Consider the following 23142-nt stretch of genomic DNA (forward strand, 5'->3'; position numbering starts at 1 on the left):
ACCTATCAATATCAATAACTAGTTGGAACCACCAAGAATATGAAAACATGCAATTTAAATCTATCACTAGAATTGAAAAGTGAAATGGAATTATCTTTCTATTTTTAATTTTCTTTTCTGCCTATATAAGTGGAATACTGAAAGAAATAAGAGTTTCATCAAACCAAAATGCTAAAATATGGCAATAAAAACATTGCAGTCTGAGAAATTAAACAATGATAAAGAAAGCTTCATTGAAACTTAACCAAAAGTACCACATTTTGTGCCTAGAATATATGTATTTGAGCAATGCTTCCATGTTCATTCAAGCACATACATGCAAGACTGACAAAAGATGCATTAGAGTAGAAATTTATGTGAACAGTCCTCCATTCTATCTTGCCCCTGCCTCTTTCTACAGCATTTAAAACAAAAACAAAAATATAGGAATTTCAAAATCTTAAGCAGAAAGAATTTGAAGCGTCGATGAACAAAACACAAAAGTGATTGAAGCAAACGAAAAGCAGCTTACTTATTAATCATATAAAGAATCTAAATAAATTGCTTCCCAGGAAATAAGCAAGTCAATAAAACATGACTTAGCTACAAGAATATGTGGAATTAGTGAAAATGGAAATGCTCACATAAATGAGGGTTCAACTAAACTTACAACATACATTTACCATTTCACATACTTCACATGCTAACTAAATTCAATCACCCTTCTTCCGGGCTAGTGATCCCTTCAATCAAACCAAAGCAAAAGAATAATACTTAGTTGAAAAGAGGAGACATTTAACAAGTGGAAATTCAATGAAACTACTCCATTTAAAATACCAGTCAAACAAAAAGGGATCAAGGATATGTAAAAACTAGTAGGCAAAAAAAAAAAAAAAAATTCTATTTAACAATCCCGAGCATACAAAAAGTTGTAGTACCATTCATTTCTAACTAAAAAAATATAAAACCAATCCAAGAAATTATTTTTTTAAGTCCAATAAAATACCTGATTCAACTACAGGATACTGAAACAAGAGAGCAATAGATGATATTAAACATTCGTAGTTGATAAGATACAATCCAGGAAGTATAACATATTCAATAACAAGTTCAGATGATAAAATGAAATCCCAATACACATATTACTAGTAATAACGATAAAATAAAATAAAACCTCACGCTGCTTCCTTAGCTGGAATCTTCTCGTATCCCATCTTAGAGCTAAGATCATCCTCATCAGAATCACTGAATTCTTCAAAGGAATTACGGCGGGTAAATAGGGTCCACATCAAGTACATAGCAACAGCAGTAAGAGAACCGCATCCAACACCGAAAAGCAAAGCGAAAACAACACTCAAAATATCCTTAGTGCGATCGCGCAGAGAGGAGAAGTCGTAACCCAAAGGTACAACGCGGCGCCGTGGCCCTTGGATCTGAGGTTCCTCATCTACTGTGGGGAAAACCGAAGGATCGAGAAAGACTAAGGGCCTATGTGGAGAATCCTTGAATTGGCGAACATGGGTAAAAACGGTGACGAATCCGGCGGTATTAGAGTTGGGGTTCGGGTTAGGGTTCTGGGGATTGAAGGAAAGATAGTAAGACGAGATGAATATAGTCTTGCAAGGCCTTGCTGTGGTTGAAATTGCAAGAATTCCTAAGAAAATTGTGAGCCCAAATAGGAAGCATCGAGTAGATGAAGCCATGGAACGAGACAGACACGCCTAACCTAAATCAGAGATTTCGGGGACAATTTGATCCCCCTTTGACGCGAGGGCTATATATATATATACCGACGGGAAATTAATTAAAATGATCTCCTTTAAATGGGTTTAAACAGTATTAGTTAACATTTCACAATTTTAAAATGTTATTTTATTGTTAATTTAAAAATATTTAATATATATATATATATATAAAATTTTATTATATATTAATATAAAATAGTTAAAATGTCAAAATAATATCCGTTTTACTTTTGAGCTATGAATTATAGTTATGAATCATATATAGTTAAGTATGGTCTTTGATAGGATTAAGATACATATGGTAAGAGTTATGAATCATACATTGTTACCGAGGATAAGAGTTCGAATAGGATTCAAATCGAATCAAACTCTGATCAAGATTATAACTACTTTTTTTTTATAAAACTATTGCAAAACATTTTAAACTTTTTTTAGTTTCCGGAACCCTTTGAAAAAATTCTATTAATAATACAACATTTCGAACATTACCATTTATTATTTAAACATATGATCATATGTTATTGACATTTCTATCTATATTATTACTAATTTTTTTAATTATAATTAATAAAAATTAAAGTAAATTATTTAATAAAAATTTGAGGATAAAATATTACCTAGCTAGAGAGTTTTTTCTAGTTTTTTTAACAATTTTTTAAAAAATTAATAGTTTTTAAAAATATATTTAATAATTATCAAATCACATGATAAAATATTAAATATACATCTATTTATATATTTAAAATAATAATTAATAAATAATAAAAATTTGTATTTTCTTGACACTCGATTGTTTGGTTTACAACGATCACATATTATTTTAATAATATATATTTTATTAATAATATTTCTTTGTATAATTTATTAATAATAAAAAATTGATAATATTTTATTTTAAATCGTAATATAATAATTAATATTGTACTACTATTTTATATTTATTTATTAATATTTTATATTATAATATGATACTTTTAATTAATATATAAAATGACACGAAAAATATTTTTATTTTTATGTTTTAGGATTGAGGCAATCGGTTTAATTCATGAAAGAAAAAAAAGAAGAAAAGTTAGTGGACTACGAGGATACAGCAGACAGGAAGACAGACAGATTTGTCCAAACGGATAGAATTAGAGTAGACCTTCGATGCCGCTCAAAATTTGAAATGCTTTTGACCGTTTTTTAAAAATATTTTCTCGGGGAATGTTTCCGCAGATGTCTCTCTTCAAATCAAACTCATCTCTCTTTCTCCTTGTTTCTTCATAGCGGCCATGGGTAGCTGTTTCAGCAAGAAGAGAGACTCTTCTTCTCCGTCTTCGGTAGCTGTTTCCACGGTGAAGCCGGAGCCGGTAGATGCAAACAAGTCTCAGAAGGGAGAACAAGTGATACCGCAACAAGAAACAACCAAGAAGGAAAAAGGAGAAGAAAGGTTAGTGAGGAAGGAAATATTTGTGATAAAGCATAGAAACAGCCATGAAAAACGCCCTCTTCCTCATCAGAATGAAGGTGTTGATGAGGAGGGGGAAATTGGAAATAACAATAACAATGTGGTAGATGCCATTCTCATACAGTGTGGAAGGCTTAGCCGAAGCAACTCCTCTTCTGCCCGAAAGTACTCTGGTTCTAGGAGAAGTTATGATTTTGATCACACTGAAACTAGCGATGGTGTAGTTGAGAAGAAAAGCAGTGAGGATGAAGATCAAGTGCGGCAGCACAGACAAAGCCATCGCCACCGCTCTTCTTCTCAAGGAAGGAGGAGGACCCCCAGTAGAGAAAGAGAAAGAGATCAACAACATCAACAGCACCAACGTTCTAGTGGAAAAAGAGTGAGCCGATCGCCTGGTAGAAGAAATGAAAACGACTCTAGTAATACTACTAGCACTGCAAAGCCTGGAAAAGTGGTTGCAGTTCCTGCTACTGTGAATGTGGTTGAAAGAAGCAACAATAATGTTCATGGCAGAGGTGCTGTAGAGCCAATTAAAAGGATCTCTGTTAGGAGAAATGTTGGGTCGCCCCGTTCACAGTCCCCAGCCAGAGCTGGAAATCCTAATGTTAATGTCTCCAATGATAGTCAGCAACACCCCTCTCTTACTCGAAATTCTTCAAGGAAAGCTGAGAATTCTCCTTACAAAAGAAACCCTTTGATTGACATCGACTCCAACAACAACCGACTTCAAATTCTCTCTCAGGTATTGCTTAATCTCTTTCTACTACACTAGATCCAAATGTGAAAGTTCCCTTTACCAGATTTCTCTGAATTTGTTCATCAATTTAATCTATGTAGGCTCCAGTGAAGCCAAATGTTGAAATTGCAGCTCAGGTGACTAATCATAAAGCCAGCGGCACAGACAAGGAAGAGCCTAAAGCTCTGGCACCAACAACAAACAACTTCACTCTACCCCAAACTTTAACAAAGAGTAGATCTTCAAGGCGATCTAGAGACCTAGATCTTAATCCGGAAACATTGTTGAATCCTACACCATCATATACAGCATTATTACTGGAAGACATACAAAATTTTCACCAGAATAACGGTACTCCTTCATTCTCACTTCCACCCTGTGTAGCTAAGGCCTGCTCCATCCTTGAAGCCGTTGCTGACCTCGGTTCCACCACAAGCTCCAGTTTATCTTGTGCATTTTCTGATAATCCCAGTAATCTTTCTTTTGTTGGAAAGAAATTGACAGAGGGTAAAGACCCTTTTGCAGAATCTGAGGTGCTTGCAAGAGATAATCTTACAGAGCCAAGCTTTCATAAGTTCCTGACTCTAAGGCGGGGTGGCACATTAGGAAGGGTAGATTTGGGTGAGCAGGAATCATCAGGCAGCAATAGCTATGTGGTTGGAGGAGTTAAACACAACTGGAATTTTTCTTCCTCTTTATGGGAACCTAATTCAGCTGACTCAACCGGCTGCTGGACCTCAATGAAGGACAACCTCTCCTCTGAAACCAGAAAGGGGTTCAGCGGTAAAAAGACAGACACTAATTTTCAAAAGGGTGGAATTTGGCGAAACAGAGCTGCAGCCAGTAGAAGTCTCCACACAGTTTCTATTGTTTCAGCTGCTGCTTCATCGTAACTTCTTAAATATTTAGCTGTAGTTTTCAATTGCAGCCATAATTTAACCGTTTGCAAACTTGCAACCGTGTGTTCTTGTTAATTTCAATAAAAGAAAATTTGTTCTTTTCTTCATCAAAGAATCGTAACCCTATTAATTTAAAAGTTAAACTGTTCAACATAGTTTCTCTCAACAAATAAATACCTTATTTGTAATGATATTTTACATAAATTTTCAATCGTTTTCAATAATTAAAGTTTGGAATGAAATGAAAATAACCATTTTCAATTTCTATTAGAGTTGGAATTGACTATAATGATTTAAATAATTAATTTTCCTTATAAATCATTGACATAGAACAATCCAATCCAATGAATATAATTTAGATGCCTAAGAATTTGAAGAAATTAGGAAGAATCATGTCACCCATTTTTCAATCCAAATTTCAGCTCTGAAAATTTAGAGCAAATTATTAGTTTATACATTTTATTAAAATTGGTTTTGATTTGAAGTCATCTATCTAAATCTACAACAAGAAAACATAAGCTTGTTTGTCTGCAAGTTGAATAAAAACTTGACCTGGAAAAGAATTATAAATGATAGTGTCACGTTTTGTAGCATAAATCAATCAGAATTTAATATTCTAGTTGCAGAACTTACAGACTATCCTGATGATTCATCTCTTGATGCCACATCTTCACCATCAAGCATCTGATATTGCACACTGAGGCTTCCATTTTCGAGAGCTGGTATAGGAGCAGGATCCTTTCCACTGTCATAATACGAGGCAGTAGCAGTAAGCAAGCAAGGTAAGTCTTTTTTTTGGTATGTAAGCAAGGTAAGTGTTGGTTGTTGCACAACTTGTTATCTATGTTTGCCAGCATATTAAATAAATATTTTGACCAAATTATAGATTAAGTTTTTATTCGAGGTTTTTTCTAAGTTCAAAATGTAAAATATCACAGGGACTAATAAGATATCCGAATGTGTTGAATTTGGAGAGAGTTAAGAGGCTCACGTTGTTGAATATATGACAAGTCCAACAGCCACAACAGCAAAAGCAAGAAAGTACAGCCAATCGACCTGCAATAAGAGGATAGAGCCTGGTTAAGTGTGCTTTGACAGGTTATCCAATCTAAAGCAAAATGGAGGAAACTTAGTTGTAGTACTAGCATTTCATAAAATCAATATGCACTCATACCACTTGCTAATAATTTTACTCCAAAACTAAACCAAATATGAGAACACAATAAAATATTAAAATAATTACGCATTGATAAACCATATTTATGTGGATTGTATAAAACTATGCATACCTACACCAAAGGAAGTTACTAAGATAACAAATTCATACAAGCTAAATAATCTCATAACATACGGGAACTTTATGTGGATATGAGTGCACATTTTAGTGAACTTCAGATTTTTACGCAATTTAATTGTGCCAAAACCATTTTCAAGAGTAATGTTGAATAAATTGTAAATGCAAGAGGTCTAGACTAAAAGAAATTATGATCAATTCCACTAAAAGGTCTAGATTCAATGTAAACAAATCTACTAGGCATCATTTGATCATAAATCTGAAGAAATAAAAGATTTTGTCATGGTGGTTGTTGATAAGTTCTCAAATAGCTCATTTTCTTCTATGTAATAAAAGCTTAGATTTTTTTAATGTGGCTAGCTATTATCTTTGGGAGATGATACATGACACTAGTCTTAACTTTAGTTTAACTAATCATCCTCAAATTCCAATAGGTTATCAAGTTGAATTGCCACTTGGAATTCAGAAACATTTCAGATTTGAATTTTATGTCAAATTGAATATGCTTACAATTGTTCATCTAGTCTAATTGTCAGAAATAATTCTGTTCAAGATGTTCACCATTGAAGTCCAATTTTGTCCTTTGAACTCAGCTACTCTTTCAACAATTCATCATATTAATTAAAATTTTGAAAAAATGAGCTAAGAGTATCAAGAAGTTAGATGAGCAAGTTTTAGAAAAAATTTCTCCAGTAAAAGTAGAAGCCAAAAATGTAGCAACAAGCACAAAGGGCAGGTTAATTTTAAAAAAGAAACAAGCCTAATTTGCCTTGATTGTGAACAATCTTACAATGCTTTTGATTTGGCATAAACACACCTTATGGTGAGATTTTACATAATTTCTTGTAACTATAAGTGCCGAGATCATTTTTTTGCTAAAGTTTATATTACTTTTTCAAAATTGTATTCTTCTAGAATAAATCTTCTCCTAACACAAATCCTCTGAGCAAACAAAAATTTACATGGGAAGTACCCAAAACTAGTGATAAATATTTCTTAAGCTAAGACTTTTTATCTGCCAACAACCAAGCCATGGATCCTAACAGACTGAAATTGATTTATTCTATTTAATAACTCATGGCACAATAACAAAGGGAAAACCTGTTGCTGGTAGATAAATATACGAATGACAACTGCCCACATATCAGAAGTTAGCAATGAGAGGTTGAACATTGCAGCTCCACTCAACTGCATGCACAAAAATCCTTATCAAAGACAGTCGCCAGATATGTTTCTAAAACATAATTTCATATTAAAGATATATTTTCTCCAATGACAATTTAATTTCATAATCAGTTCTTTATGCAGTGAAATCAGAGTTCATTAAAGTTTTGTTTGAGAAAAAATTGGATCGATTAACATTTGGATCAATTAACTTTACCATATACGCAATCAAGAATTCACACACGAGATATATAGCATAAGTGTGAGTGAAAATGTGAACAGACTTGTTATAATTGGAGGCAAACAAAACAATAATTTGACTTCTTAAAAAAAAAATACTGGAAACTAACTTCTTCATTCAAATAAAGTCACCACATTGCAAAGTACAACCACCCCTCCTCAATTCTCTTGAAAAATAACCCCAAAGGGCTTTCATAAGCCCATACACAACTTGAGGTCAGGGTACACTGAGAGGTATATTAATTCTTAAAAGTTCAGGTAGAGGTGGTTATGGAAGGATTGCCTTAGCTTTGCTCATTGCCTTCAAATCCTAAAGGGTATAAGTGCTTTAGGCCTAGACTAGAACCAAGCCAGCTCACCTCGAATTGGTGTTTGGCTCGATTAGAGTTGAATTTAAGTTGGAATTTCAATTTGGCAGCTCGACTCAAGTTTAGCTTGAATCCCCCTCTAGTGACATTATTTATCTCGTTGGCGACATTACTCATTTTGCCAACAAAACTATTATCCCGTTGGTGACACTATTATCCCATCAACAACCTCTAACGACATCTCTATCTAGTTCAAACTAGCTTAAACTCGAACTCAAAATGGCCATTTAGGATTCAAGTCGAAGCCCATGTTTAGTCTTGGCTCGACTCAACTTGTATCTAGCCCTAAGTGCTTTAGAGAGATATACACATATTCACATATTCAAAAGAACTAGATCCAAGAGGACCTAAACAAAAAAGTGGCAATTTTCATATAACTAAAAGCTTTTCAATAAATAACTATCAATGAAAGGAAAATGACCTTCAAAACAAAAGGAGAAAGTGAGTAGAACATGAGGCCTGAGATTGTATAGCCCAGAAGACCCAATATCTGATAAGAAAAAGTATCAAAAATAGTTTGACAACACAATGAAGTCATTCATCTGAGAAGAAGAGGAAATTTATATGGTTATAACATATGATGCAAACAGAAAAGTTCCTATGTCTTTCCTCCTGTCTTTTATTTCCATTACCTTGTAGTAAATGAACTTGAGCTTAGCAAAATGTATAATGCTATGAACATTAGAATGATTGTAAATTTTATTGAATAATTATTCTCATTACCTTAAAATTCATCCTCTCCTGAAGTCATACAGTTTCTCCTAAAACTAAAATTCTTGAGGCTTTACTCAATAGTATCTTTTTGGCAATAGTTTTTAGCCTATCGAAAGGAGTAAATTTAGTCGTAAAAAATTACTTGGCTTTTTGGTGGTTTTATAGATAGATTCTCCCACAGACAAATAAACCAATCATGCTTCAAAAACATTTTCATTGCATTCTAAGGTCCATTTAATTTTCACTACAGTGAATTTTCCCAAAGTTTATTCTTAAGGAAAAACTTAGGTTGCTTGTATACTTTATTCACAAATCTAGTTTTAGTCAGAAAAAGTAATTAGCCCTTCAGCCATGGAGGCTGAAGTAATCTAGTTTCATTGTCTCCATAGATATAAATTTAAATTTTTTATCTCCTAATTTATTCCTCCAGAGTTAAATGAATCTCCGTTGGGCTCCATTTAAATTATGAAACAGAACACTTGTTCAACAAAGAAGCAAAGATGAACCTTATGCACAGTTCACAAATTCAAACATTTTTATCAGAAAAGGTCACTCACAATATCTGTTGACCACTTGACCGATTCTAGACTCTTAAGCTCCAAAATTGATCTATAAGAAAGTTATGGAATAAAGCAACATTACTTTTAAACTCCGTCAATAGTTACCTGTATTGCACTCCAAGCAACTGTAATCAAAGCAAAATAAAAACAAAAGGGAGTTGAAACTTTTGTGGTGTGATAAATATCTACATATATAAGTCTAGTGCCTAACAGCAAGGATACAGCTGAATCACACTCACTAGCAGTCCATAAATACCGATCATGCAGACAACTTCAACACGATCCTTTTTCTTCACAAAAAATTCCTGCATTTGATGAATAAGAAAAAGAAGAACCTCAAAATAGGCAAGTATATCATTTGACATCAGTTCATATTTCATATCACATGTTAAGAATCTTTAGTTTCTACTAATAGCCAACTATAAAAGAACTGATCTCTCATAGACAAGGAAAATAAATACATTGAAATTTGCAAGATAGTTTTATGGGTTTTACCAACCTCACCAACATTGCTCATGGCAAAGAAGACTGTCCCAGCAATGACAAGAATATCACCAAGGAGAGGTCTTGAACCACCTGAAAGATGGAAACATAATTGAGAGTTACTATACAAATAATGACTATCATTTAAATTTTGTATTTCTTAACACCTGCAAGCAGTTCTTCATGTATATTCTCCTCAAAACTCCTATAAATATCTAACAATTACAGAAACAGGTAAAACTAAGTCCAATTACCCATTGATGTTTAACCAGCTAGAAATTACTCAAACAAAATATTTGTTGTAGAATAATGTTACTACCCGGAAAATTAAATGGCTTATTATAAGAGATAGAAAAAAAAAATTGCACCTCCACCAGCCACCCCAGCATCAGAAAGCAGAACCAAGCCAAGGCCCAGCACACAGAGGGCTGCACCAAATAACTGCCATATAGAATATCGCGTGCCAAGGAAGAACCAAGTGAGGATTATGGCCCATGCTATTGTAAAGCAGTCCAACAGTGTCACACTGGTAATGGATGAGAACTGGAATGCTTTATTAACTGCATCAAGCACTAGGCAGTTAAAGAATCTGGAAATTGATAAACCATATGCATAAGTTCTAAGAATTCTTCTTCAATATATTACAATCAACCACACAGAATAGATTATATTCCTATTTTATATGACATGCTTGAAGTTGTCAAAATCTTTGAAATTTTAAGCTCAGCTTCAGCGTAATAATTGACTAGATGGATTCTTTTTTATACTTTCCTCTGCACACAAACATATGAACCTGAAAACATACTTAATAATTGACTAGATGGATTCTTTTTATACTTTCCTCTGCACACAGACATATGAACCTGAAAACATACAATAATAACACATGTATGCACACACACACACACACACACACACACACACACATATCTACACACATAAAAACATATACTTCACACACACTCTCACATATATATATATATGTTCTTTAGTGTTCAACTCAATTCTCCTGAAATTTACCAATCAAATGCCAAGACCCTAACTTTCAAAATCATACAAACATCATATAATTTTTTATTGCTCTCACACAAAATTTTCCCCTTTTGCTGATATATTTTGTGATGAATTTACTCAATACTCTAGAGAGTTAGCAAATATACGCTAAAAGCCTTGAATTTCAAATAACCATTTCCCCACTTGTTGATTTATAAAAAATTATTTCATGCTTCATAATGGTTCCAGTCCAAATTTGGCATTATGCCTACATAATTGCTACCTTCGATTAGCCTCTTGTATCTAAGGCACAAGAATACAACAAAGTGCACTAACTTGTTTTAGTCTTTGGGTCTGAGAGAAAGAAATAGAGATATCTAGTATTATTCCATTACTCACCAAGATAATTTCCTTGAACATCAACAAAGCCTAAGATTAGATACCAATACCAAGCAACCTGCAGAACCATAACAGAAAAGTATAGTGCTTATTTTAAAAATCACGATAAGTAAAATATTCACACTAATTCGAATCAAAGGCATGAAATAAAATATTAGTTAATTAGTTGCAGTGATAACTAACTTAACAGCTCAATACTGTGCCTTGTCTTTTTTTTGCAAGAAAATTAAATGTCAATAAACCATAGAACTTCTGTAGTTACGGCTGAGTTTACTCCCTTTGTGTCAAATTATGAATGCTTAAACATGAACTTTTTATACTAACTAAACCTTATTTTCAGTCCCTGAGTTGGGTTTAATGTTAAAGTGAATAAATATATGTAACTTAATTATCAGTAATGATTTTAATATAACAAGGGTGCTCAACATGTATTGGACAATGCTGTTTAGTTTGTGATGTGCAGTAGACACAGTCAAATGGTAAAATACGGACCAAGAGTACTTTAGTCGGTTCACAATTTTAAAATGAAAATTGCTTATATGTTTGGTAGAATTTATTAGTGTCTTCTAAGCATATAATGGATGTTTACCAGTGGCCTTTGACGTCTATAAAGCAATATACCACCATAAATCAAAGCTAAGAGGAAATAATTGAAGGTTGTCTGAGTAATAGGGGCATCGACTCCTACAAAAACCAAACCCAGAAAGAGAATTAAGTAAAGCAGAGCAAATGAAGAAGCACGAAATCTTACAAGAGTGGTTGAACAATACCAAGATCTGCAATTAGAGAAGAAGTAAAACTCATAAATGCAAGAACAAAAGAAACGAGCTGACCCAGAAGCAGAAGGTACAATGTTTTCAAGGTTAACTGGCTTCTCAACCAGGTGGTAATGGAAGCCCAGTTCATTGCAAAAAATTCACAATAAAAAAGACAGATGTCAAATTTCGGAATAGAAAAGGAGAAAGCCTTATAAGTGGCTCAAATTGACAAAAGTACCTGTTCTGTTTAGTAGCTGAAAGTTCAATTTCTGAGATTTGCACTTGATGCTACCCACCGTTCTTTTCTTTAAGACCTTTTGTTGTTCTCTCTGAAAGAAGCGGAAAGTGAGAGGTGTAACTGTGTGGGAGATCTGCAGCTACCATTCATTCTTCCATTTAAGACCTGGGCGGGAGATGATCCTTGTCCCCCCACCCACCAGACAATCTAGTCCTGATAATTTTGGACGTTTACTCCTTTTGTTGGGGATATTGTCAATCAGAGTACAAAATTTTCGAACCTTAATATAGATAACGGAAGTTACAACGTGTTCGGCTGGACCCGAACCAACGTAGCTCGAGTTTGAAAGTTGATTCGGTTTAGTTAACTTAATTTAAATTCATTTAGATAAAATTTAAATTGAGTTTCAGCTAAAAGGTTTGACTTATTTTTTAAGTTAAATTGAATTCAAGTTAGAGAAAATTAGATTCAGTTTGACTTGTAACTCTGATTGATGGTTTGTTCAATTTAAATTTGATTTAAAACTTGATTTGAATCATATTAAATAATTATTAAAATATCAATATATTGTCTATTTCATTTTATCTGTAAATTACAAATTTAAATTATAAATTTGAATTATAAATTTAAGTTATGAATTCAAATTATAAACTCAAATTGAATCAAACTCAAACTATTTTTAATTTTAATTTAATAAATTTAAATCAAACTCAAACTAAATTATTTTTATTCAAACCGAACTTAAATAAAAAAATGTTTAAACTCAATCTAATTCATATCCCTCGTGACAACGGTGTTCAATTAAGGAACTTTCAAGGTTCGATTCACTGATAATTTTAATGATAATGATAAAACACTTAGATTCCCTTGACAAAATTTCTATTTTTTTAAAACTAAATTCAATTCTTAATTTGAAAATTTAAAAAAAAAAAAAACCGTAAAGGACCAAAGGAATTTTTTTAAGAAAAGAAAATAAGACAAATTTATATTTTAAAAATTAAAATAGAATTTAACAAAACATCAAACATTGCAAGTATTTGAAATATAATTTATAATTTTTTTAATTTTATTTGCTGTAATTTATAATTTTTTATTGTTCTTAATTTTTTTCATGATTTTATTTAAAGTAAATAACTTAAATATATATAATTACTATTTTGCCTTATTGTTAAATTTAACTTTGATTAATTATCAATATCCCTCAGTTGAAAGATCTACAACTTTTGTTTTGCATTGAAATTTCTTTTTAAAAAAAATGTATCTTAATTAAATGATATTCCTTTATTTTTACCAGTGAAATTTATGAACTTGCAAATTTCTATGTTGTCCTTGATTTTTATTATTTTCACACAGAGAACCCTTAGATTTACTTTACAAGATATTGTCACTTGATCCTTTTTTTCTCATTATTCAGAGTACATCAACAAAATAACCCTAATTAGGGGTGTGTATGGTTCAGTTTGATATAGTTTAAGAGATTTTTCAAACCAAACTAAAAAAATTTTTTAAACCAAACTGAAAAAATATATTCAATTTGAACTTATTAGAATCATTCACTTTTAAATATATATTATTTAATAGAATTAATTAAATTATAATTTTCTAGCACATAATATAAATATATAGAATAAATATGAAATATATATACAATATATATAAAACAAAGACAAAATAAATATGAAAAAAAATCATACGTTTAATTATTTATTAAAAAATTACGTTAAAACAGTTTAAATGTTAAAACGGTTTTCTAGTGATATAGAACCATACAAGGTATCGAGTCTCAATTGAGTCAGTTCAACTAGCTGGTTTGATCCAGATTTTCACAACCATGCTATTATGTTTTCTTCCTCTTAATTCTTTTTTTATTACAAAACAATTTGGTTTGGAAATGGATTGTCTTAATTTGAAACTTAAGAACTGGTTGATTTAACTTCTCTTCTTTCTATTACAAAACAAATCATTTTTAACTAGAGATCTATTACAAAAAATAAAAATAAAAATAAAATAAAATAAATCATTTTATTGACTCACACTTATAATCTAAATTAATAACCATAATATAGAGTGAATAGGCCTATTTTTGAATGATCATATCGAAACTATAAAATAAATCTTTTTTTTCAAACTACACATTTATTTAGTTTTATTAAATAATAAAAAAATTTAATCAATATATATCCACGTTATTCCGACATTTTTATCTAGGTAAATTTGGTCCACCGTTTGCGCATCCAACTAAAGGTACAACAATTTGGAGCTAAGTTTAGAGTTCGTCATTAAGGCTAATCGAAGAACACTGCTTTGATGTGCTTAAACTCTCAAACCAAATCTCATCAGCCGTAATAGAGTCGGATTCATTGTTACAATGCCACGACCAATGAGCATGACTTTCGTCTAATATCCTCAACCTTCCATGGCCAAAGCTTGGCTCTCGAAACAACGATAGGGGGGATGTTGGCTCCTTAAAACTGAAAGACAACAAGACGAATTCAATTTAGCATTTGAATCTCAAGTTTATGAAATAATTTTTCTATCATAATAGAAATGCAACTTATGATACATATGATCCACAATTGCACACTTACTTTAATGCGAGTTCTTCTCTGTTCCCTCCATCACCAATTGTTATATAAATCGGACCACAAGAGTCAGCTTTGTTATTGAATATTCTGGTCTGCAATTAATCATATGATAATGTTATATGAACTTATAATTAACACTAATTTAAGTATTAATAATGATTATCATAATATAACTGAGTATTTTTTATTTTTAATTTAATCACTTGATCATAAAAGAATAAGAAAAACTAATTATTAAAACTTCTGTTAGGATTTGTTAAGTGATGAAGGAAATACTTACAAATCGTTCATATGCATGAACATGGCCAGCAAAAACGACGTCGACTCGTGCCTTATACAGCAACTTCTCCATTGATTTTCTCATGGATTCTCCCTCCCCTTGATGAGCAGTGTTAGTATTATACCAAGGCGCATGTAGAAGAGCAATAACCCAGGGAGTCTTCTTTCTGTCAATCTTCGATAAATCAGATTCAAGCCACTTGTACTGAGCTGAATCGCCATCGAAATCTGTGTAACTTCCCAGCATTATAATATGAGTCCCAGCAACATCAAATGAGTAGTACAAATTTGATGAAGATCCGCTCTCTTCATACGGCATTCGCCAACGGGCGTTGTATGCCTTGAAGGCGTGCGGTTGGATTATTGGGAAGGTTTCAATCTCATGGTTGCCTTCTGTCACCATCCATGGCCGGGCGCTGGCGAATGGCTCAACCAGGCGGCCGAAGGAATCCCAAAGGGTTTGATGGGTATCTGCATATGATAGATCGCCTGGTAGCAAAAAGACATCGTAGTCTTTGCTTCCAACATGTGCTAGAGTTGAATTGGTCCATTCTGTTTGCCCAAGGTCTCCTGTTTGTAACAAATTCATAATACCATAATTAAAAAAAAACCCACAAACGTCCAAGAAAAATAACAATATTCTCTAGAAAAATAAAGGTAAGATCATTACAATTAAAAAAGAGGAGTGAGAAGAAAGTGGGCTCTAGATATTAATATAGTTTAATTTTCTTTTGAATGTCAACTACGAATCTCAATAGTCCTTTACTTAAAACTCCCGGTTATCTTTATACTCGCAAAGAAAAAGAGAGAAGAAATCAGCAAAAACAAAGTAGAGATTACACTTGAAATTAATACCAAATGCTAGATAAATCTTAAACCAAATTCAAAATTTGGTAAAAGTCGTTCATTTATAAGTAGTAGTATATACTTTTTATCTTCAACCTAATTTTCTTGTTTGGGGGTCTTGCCTAACCCTTAAGCAATACGCTCATTAACTTGGGGATTTGGGACAAAGAAAAGGCATCTTTCGTAAGCCCAGAAAGCAACATGGAAAACGAAAACATATCTACTTTGTTTGAATAAAACGTGTAAGTAGTTGTCACCCACCGCAAATCAAACTCTACCAACTTTTGCTCAACCAAATGTGTAAACTTTTCAAGTCATCTCATATTCTAACCACTCTTAGCTTTTTTGTTCTCCTCTCTTCGTTGTGTTTGAGCGTGTTGATATATAGATCTAGATCAGTGTCTACTTACCCACCACTGCGAATTCAATAGGAAAAGTTGGCGGGGGAGTCTTGAATGAAAACTCGGGGCCAAAACCTCCACATCTGTAATAATAAACCGTGTCTGGTTGCAGTGGCCCAATCCTGACGTGATGTATTTTGCTGGAACTATAAAAGAAGTAATTATATGAGGTAGTCTCTCCAGTTGCCATTCCATTATATTCACCAGGCACTTCTCCATATTCTACAATCGATGGTACCTTCTCATCCTCAGTAATCCAAGATACTCTAATGTAATCTTTACCAGCTAAGGATACATGCACCTAAAATCATTCAAAGAGAAAAAGAAGAAAAGACGCAGTAAGTTATAAAATGATGATATATTGTCTATATATAGACTGTTAAAGAAGAGACAGACCTGTTGAGGGTCGGATTCAGATCGTTTGTGTTGAGATAACACCAGACCTTTTGCTGGGGGGCGGATGTAACCATGGGGTAATGCATAAGATGTAAGGATTTGAGGGAAAATGCAAATGGTTAGAAGATTAGGGAGAACAGGTGACAGCAATTTTTCCATCATATTTCTTTTTTTGTTTAAGGATTCATGAATCGGGATTAAGGACGGGGAGGGGAACGACATAAAAAAGGGTTTCGATGGTTGGAAAAAAAGTAAGTTTTTAATTGCAATGGCGTGAACTACGTTGATTTAAGAATCTTATTTTTGGATATGCTTACGGCCATTGATGCACGGAATTCCACCCTCCCCTCGACGCTATTTATCCATTGGCCGCAGCTGGCTAGATAGTCCAAGATTTTGCTTCATTTATCTACCACCACACAAAAATTTCCTGAACAATTCATTTATTCTTAATTGTATAAGGCATTTTAAAATTATACATGTAGTACTTATGTCTTAATTATAAACCCTATTTTATTACTATTTCATTCATCATTTTTAATGGAATTAATTTTCAATTTTCACTCCATCCTTTCCTATTCCTGACATCAACTTTTACATACATGAATTTTGTATATAAATATTTATTTATCCTCTTTATGCTTTGTACAAAGAGGATACTTGTGTGTGTTCCTGTTAAAAAAAAAGACTCATCCATGGCAATGTGGGTGTGTATGTCATGAACAAAAATAACCCCTAATCTAAATATATCCTATGCATCTTCCTCTTCCAATAAAAGACTCATCGATGGCAGTGTGTGTGTGTCATGAACAAAAATACCTCATAATCTAAATATATTCTATACATCTTCCTCTTCCAATAAAAGACTCACCGATGGCATTGTACATGTGCGCGTGCATGAGTGTGAAAAAATACCTATACATTGATGGCAGTCTCTTTATCTTCATTCTTTTTATTATTGACAACGTTTACTCAATCTTGTCTCTACCTTCATAAACAAGAGGTGATAGTCAACAATGATCAATTTAAGGTATTTCTTCTATGTTAATTGATGTTATTGGTACGTTATAATATGTTGATTGAATATTTTAATAAATTTAGTCAAAAACAAAAAAGTCTAAACACAATCAACTTTTTCTTGTCGAAACCATGGTAAAAGCTTTTTATTTTCAACTAGATTTATTGGGTGAATTTGTGGTGATATGGATGTGTGTGTGTAAAAATACCTATACATCGATGACAGTCTCTCCATCTTCATTCTCTTTATCGTTGACAACATTCACTCAATTTTGTGTCCACCTTCATAAACGAAAGGTGAAAGTCAACAACGATCAATATAAGGTATATTTTCTATGTTGATCAATGTTATGGCTACATTATAATAGATTGATTGAATACTTCCATAAATCTAGTGAAAAATGAAATGTCTAAACACAACCAACATTTTCTTGTCGAAACCATGGTAAAAGCTTTTAATTTTCAACTAGATTTATTGGGTAAATTTGTGTTGATATAGATGTGTTTATTGGGTAAATTATGTAGTACAATATTTTAGAAGTAAAAGTAATTTAAAGATTAACAGAACAAACAGAGATGAAACCTTAAAACAAAAACTAAGAAAAAAGGTACAACAATCTAAAACTAAGTTTAGAGTTCGTCATTAAGGCTAATCGAAGAACATTCCTTTGATATGCTTAAACTCTCCAACCAAATCTCATCAGTCGTAATAAAGTCGGATTCATTGTTACGATGCCACGACCAATGGGCACGACTTTTGTCTAATATCCTCAACCTTCCATGGCCAAAGCTTGGCTCCCGAAACAACGATAGAGGGGATGTTGGCTTCTTAAAACTGAAAGACAACAAGATGAATTCAATTATCTCTTTGAAATTAATTAGGTTAAACTATGTTTCAAGCTGATTAAATTACTAACTATCAAAGAAAACCATTGACAAACATTATTCATTTAGAAAATCATCAAAAATTTCCCCCATGTAAGAAAGCTTTTTTTTCTTTAAAATGATGAGTAACACTATAAACACTTATAATAAATATTAATTTGGGCACGTAATTATAAGATTAAAAATTTTAAATAAAAAATAAAATAACCCTAATCATATAGTGATATATAATCATTAATTCTTAAATTAATATTTATTATAAGTGTATATAATTTTATTAGTATCAAAATAATTTGCATACAATTATAAAATTTAGAGTAAATTTAAAAAGCAAAAAAAAATTAATTCCTCTATTAAATGTTATTTGAGACATGTAAATTTGACATTCAATTCAATTTAGCATTTGAATGTTAAGTTTATGAATAAATTTTCTATCCTAATAAAAATGCAATTAATCGATTTAGTGACAATAATTACACACTTATTACTTACTTCATTGCGAGTCCTTCTCTATTCCCTCCATCGCCAATTGTTATATAGATAGGACCACAAGGATCAACTTTGTTATTGAATATCCTAGTCTGCAATTAATCATATGATAATACATCAATATTAATATCTAAATTAATAGTCATTATTAACATTCATAGTTTTATTATTAATAAAAAATAATAATAAAAACATAAGTATCAAAACTTCTCTCGAGATTAGTTATACATATAGAGTTAAATGAGTAAATGGCAAACTAATATATGATATATTTCACTACAACAGATATTAAATTTAGGGATGAAACATTTTACTTTTAAAGATGATATTTTCTATATTTAAAGACACTTTTTACTTTTACGGACAAATTTTTTTATTTTTTGGGATAAAAATTTTCGTCACCTATTATAAAATTTGTTATAATATCTTCAACATATGTTAATATTGTGATTAAACATCTCCTCATATTCCGTTTAATGGGAAGACTCAATGATATAAGAAAAAAAAATAAGTTCACGTTACAATATGGAGTTTGATCATGTCTAAATGATATTATCGCAACATTGATTGAGAGTTATTACAAGACATAACCTCACAATCAAGGATAAAGAGGGTGGAGCCTCCTTGTCGGAATTACATTTTTTTTATCAATAGTTTCGTGTTAACAGACCGGCCAGAGACCCCTTACAAGGTTTAGGGCAAGTCCCATACCAAAATTTAATGACAAATTTATTTGTAATTATAATATCTTAAATTCTTGTACAAATATAAGGTTAGATTTATTTATTTTCATTTAACATGCACTCAATGATTAAAAAAGCAAAGCAAAGCACAACAAAACAAAACAAAAAACTTTGATTAGTGAAGAAGGAAATACTTACAAATCGTTCATACGCATGAACATGGCCAGCAAAAACGACGTCGACTCGTGCCTTATACAGCAACTCCTCCATTGACTTTCTCATGGATTCCCCCTCCCCCTGATGAGCAGTATTAGTATTATACCAAGGCGCATGCAAAAGAGCAACAACCCAGGGCGTCTTCCTTCTGTTAATCTTTGATAAATCAGCTTCAAGCCACTTATACTGAGCTGAATCGCTATCAAAATCTGCGTAACTTCCCAGCATTATAATATGAGTCCCTGCAACATCAAATGAGTAGTACAAATTTGATGAAGATCTACTCTCTTCATACGGCATTCGCCAGCGAGCGTTGTATGCTTTGAAGCCCTCTGGCTCGATGATCGGGAAAGTTTCAACCTCATGGTTGCCCTCTGTCACCTGTAAAATTGTGAATTGAGTTGTAAACTCAAATCAATATACCGTATCACAATATAATACAATCCTAATCTTCTAAAATAAGAAAAATAATCTACAATAAATTATAATCATATTAAATCAGAATCATATCTAATAAGATCAAAATATATTTTATTTAACATCACCATCCATGGCCGGGCGCTGGCATATGGCTCAACCAGGCGGCCGAATGAGTCCCACAGTGGCTGCTGGGCATCTGCATATGATAGATCGCCTGGTAGCAAAAAGACGTCGTAGTCTTTGCTTCCAACATGTGCTAAAGTTGAATTTGTCCATTCTGTTTGTCCAAGGTCTCCTGTATATGTAACAAATTCATATTTGTCAAGACTATAGTTTAAACGATCAAATACCGTAATTAAAAGAAAAAAAAAACCCAGAAACGTCAAGAAAAATATCAATATTCTCTTGGAGAATAAAAGTAATAGGATTACAATTAAAAAAGAGGAGAGAAAAGGAAGTGGGCTCTGGATATTAATATTAGTTTAATCTTCTTTAGAATGTTAACTATGGTTCTCTGTAAAAGTCGTTCATTTGTAAGTAGTAGTAGTATACACTTTTTATCTTCAACCTAATTACTTTTTTGGGGTTCTTGCCTAACTCTTAAGCAATACACTCGTTAACTTGGGGGCTTGGGATAAAGAGAAGGCATCTTTCGTGTACGTCGTAGTCACCCACCACAAATTAAACTCGACCAACTTTTTCTCAACCACATGTTTAAACTTTTCAAGTTACTATCTCATAAATTCTAACCCTTATTAAAATTTATAAAAAAAAATTGGTTTGTGTAAAACTTTAATTTATCTAGTGTGATTAAAAAAAATGATCTTATCGCTTTTTTCTCTCTCTCCTGTTATGTCTGAAGACTGTTGATCTTTAGATCTAGATGAGTGTCTACTTACCCACCACTACGAATTCAATCGGAAAAGTTGGAGGGGGTGTCTTGAATGAAAATTCGGGGCCAAAACCTCCACATCTGTAATAATAAACCGTGTCTGGTTTCAGTGGCCCAATCTTGACGTGATGTATTTTGTTGGAGCTATAAAAGAAGTAATCATATGTGGTATTCTCTCCAGTTGCCATTCCATTATATTCACCAGGCACTTCTCCATATTCTACAATCGATGGTACCTTCTTATCCTCCGTAATCCAAGATACTCTAATGTAATCTTTACCAGCTAAGGATATATGCACCTAAAATCATTCAAGGGAAGGAAAATAAAGAAGAAGAAAAGACACAGTAAGCTATAACATGATGATATAGTATATATATACACTGTTAAAGAAGAGACAGACCTGTTGAGGGTCGGATTCAGATCGTTTGTGCTGAGATAACACCAGACCTTTTGCTGGGGGGCGGATGTAATCATGGGGTAAAGCATAAGATGGAAGGATTTGAGGGAAAATGCAAATGGTTAGAAGAATAGGGAAAACAGGTGACAGCAATTTTTCCATCATATTTTTTTTCTTTAAGGATTCATGAACTGAGATTAAGTACGGGAAAGGGAGCGATATAAAAAAGGGTTTCGATTGTTGGAAAAAATGTAAATTTTTAATTGAAATGGCGTGAAGTACGTCCATTTAAGAATCTTATTTCTTGGATATGCTGACTTGAACGGATACACGGAACTCCACCTTCCCTCGACGCTATTTGTCCTTTGGCTGCAGCGCGCTAGATCGTCCAAGCTTTTGGCTTCAGTTATCTTCGGTTACCACCACACAATAAGATCCTAAACCATTCACTTATCCTTTATTCTATTCAATAAAACTATAAACACAATTTTTTAACACAACTTATAAATAATATTTTATCATTATATATTATTTTATTATTAATTTTTAATTATTTAATCACATAATAATACATTATTATTTGTACATAAAATTATTTAAAAAAATTATATACATGACATTTCTCTTATTGAATTAGCCATCCTTAAATAATAGATGGAGTACACGTCTTAATTGTAACCCATCTTTTATTACTTTCTAATTTTTACTTAACCGTTTCCTTTTCCTGACAAATTATTTTTTACATAAATAATCTATTTATCCTCTTTATCCTTTATATAAAGTGGATACTTATTGTCGTTTTGCCTTTTTGTCTTAAAAGATGTACTCAATATCTTTAAACCTTAATATTCATACATGAAGTGTGTGTAACACACACACATTAACATATTTTATTGTGAACAAAAATGCCCTCTTAATCTAAACATAACCTGGTCACCTTCCTTTTCAAATAAATGACTCATCGGTGGTAGTCTCACTTGTTTCATTTTCTACATCAATGACAACATTCACTCAATCTTGTTGACACCTTCATAATAAGAGATGATAGTCAAGAAGAATCAATTTAAAATATGTTTTCTATTTTAATCAATGTTAAGGCTAAGTTATAATAGATTGATTGAATGTTTTGTTAAACTTAATAACAAACAAAAAGCCTAAACACAACTTGCATTTTCTTGTTGAAACCAGGGTAAAGGCTTTTCACTTCAACTAGATTTGTTGAGTGAATTTATTTATTGGGCAATCTATGTAGTAATGGATGTCAAATATAATGGGTATAAACCCTAAGTAACAATTGTAGTTGATTGCTACCTCTTGTCTGTGAAGATGGAGGTAAGATCGGGTGAATATTGTCAATGATGGAGAGAGTAAAGACGGAAGACTGCCACCTATAAGTCCTTTATTTGAAGAGGAAGGTGAATAGGACATGTTTAGATTCAAGGTTATTTTTGTTCATGAAAAAAAGTGAATAGTAGATAATGTCACAGGCTGAGAGGAAAAATAAAAAGTCAATGCTCTCAATTCAGAGCCCTTAATGGTGTCATTAAATATAATTTCTCAATCAATATATAATTGTTGTTACAATTTCTCATCACCAACTGATGTAAGCAATTTT

At 32.3% G+C, this 23142-nt stretch overlaps 5 protein-coding genes across 7 annotated transcripts; 1 reads left to right on the plus strand and 4 right to left on the minus strand.

The window, feature by feature from the left end:
• Nucleotides 1–1154: 1154 nt before the first annotated feature.
• Nucleotides 1155–1682, minus strand: LOC123227851. The gene has a single exon (XM_044652970.1). It carries the CDS (start codon nucleotides 1680–1682, stop codon nucleotides 1155–1157), a length of 528 nt encoding a protein of 175 aa, XP_044508905.1.
• A 1053-nt stretch (nucleotides 1683–2735) lies between these two features.
• LOC123226935 (uncharacterized protein At1g65710-like) lies at nucleotides 2736–4916 on the plus strand. Its single transcript, XM_044651518.1, has 2 exons — nucleotides 2736–3916; nucleotides 4012–4916. Exons 1-2 carry the CDS (start codon nucleotides 2999–3001, stop codon nucleotides 4801–4803), a joined length of 1710 nt encoding a protein of 569 aa, XP_044507453.1. The 5' UTR covers nucleotides 2736–2998; the 3' UTR covers nucleotides 4804–4916.
• A 273-nt stretch (nucleotides 4917–5189) lies between these two features.
• On the minus strand, nucleotides 5190–12231 carry LOC123226936 (solute carrier family 35 member F1-like). 3 transcript variants are annotated; one of them, XM_044651521.1, is made up of 13 exons: nucleotides 12021–12231; nucleotides 11795–11891; nucleotides 11614–11708; nucleotides 11025–11082; nucleotides 10001–10192; nucleotides 9649–9725; nucleotides 9372–9454; nucleotides 9147–9198; nucleotides 8297–8365; nucleotides 7205–7291; nucleotides 5801–5865; nucleotides 5443–5554; nucleotides 5190–5361 (listed from the first exon to the last, which is right to left on the minus strand). In XM_044651521.1, exons 2-12 carry the CDS (start codon nucleotides 11826–11828, stop codon nucleotides 5446–5448), a joined length of 921 nt encoding a protein of 306 aa, XP_044507456.1. In that variant the 5' UTR covers nucleotides 11829–11891; nucleotides 12021–12231; the 3' UTR covers nucleotides 5190–5361; nucleotides 5443–5445. The 3 variants fall into 3 exon arrangements, with proteins under 3 accessions (XP_044507456.1, XP_044507455.1, XP_044507454.1); XM_044651520.1 differs by having other exon boundaries at nucleotides 11795–11895; XM_044651519.1 differs by having other exon boundaries at nucleotides 11795–12231.
• A 1970-nt stretch (nucleotides 12232–14201) lies between these two features.
• LOC123226939 (purple acid phosphatase 22-like) lies at nucleotides 14202–16865 on the minus strand. Its single transcript, XM_044651523.1, has 5 exons — nucleotides 16528–16865; nucleotides 16141–16432; nucleotides 14886–15454; nucleotides 14609–14697; nucleotides 14202–14491 (listed from the first exon to the last, which is right to left on the minus strand). Exons 1-5 carry the CDS (start codon nucleotides 16747–16749, stop codon nucleotides 14287–14289), a joined length of 1377 nt encoding a protein of 458 aa, XP_044507458.1. The 5' UTR covers nucleotides 16750–16865; the 3' UTR covers nucleotides 14202–14286.
• Nucleotides 16866–17990: 1125 nt separating this feature from the next.
• On the minus strand, nucleotides 17991–21947 carry LOC123226938 (purple acid phosphatase 22-like). Its single transcript, XM_044651522.1, has 6 exons — nucleotides 21531–21947; nucleotides 21137–21428; nucleotides 20363–20532; nucleotides 19800–20198; nucleotides 18922–19010; nucleotides 17991–18379 (listed from the first exon to the last, which is right to left on the minus strand). Exons 1-6 carry the CDS (start codon nucleotides 21813–21815, stop codon nucleotides 18175–18177), a joined length of 1440 nt encoding a protein of 479 aa, XP_044507457.1. The 5' UTR covers nucleotides 21816–21947; the 3' UTR covers nucleotides 17991–18174.
• Nucleotides 21948–23142: the final 1195 nt, after the last annotated feature.

The sequence above is a fragment of the Mangifera indica genome, chromosome 10 (assembly GCF_011075055.1).
Source record: "Mangifera indica cultivar Alphonso chromosome 10, CATAS_Mindica_2.1, whole genome shotgun sequence".
In the NCBI taxonomy this organism is placed as follows: domain Eukaryota; kingdom Viridiplantae; phylum Streptophyta; class Magnoliopsida; order Sapindales; family Anacardiaceae; genus Mangifera; species Mangifera indica.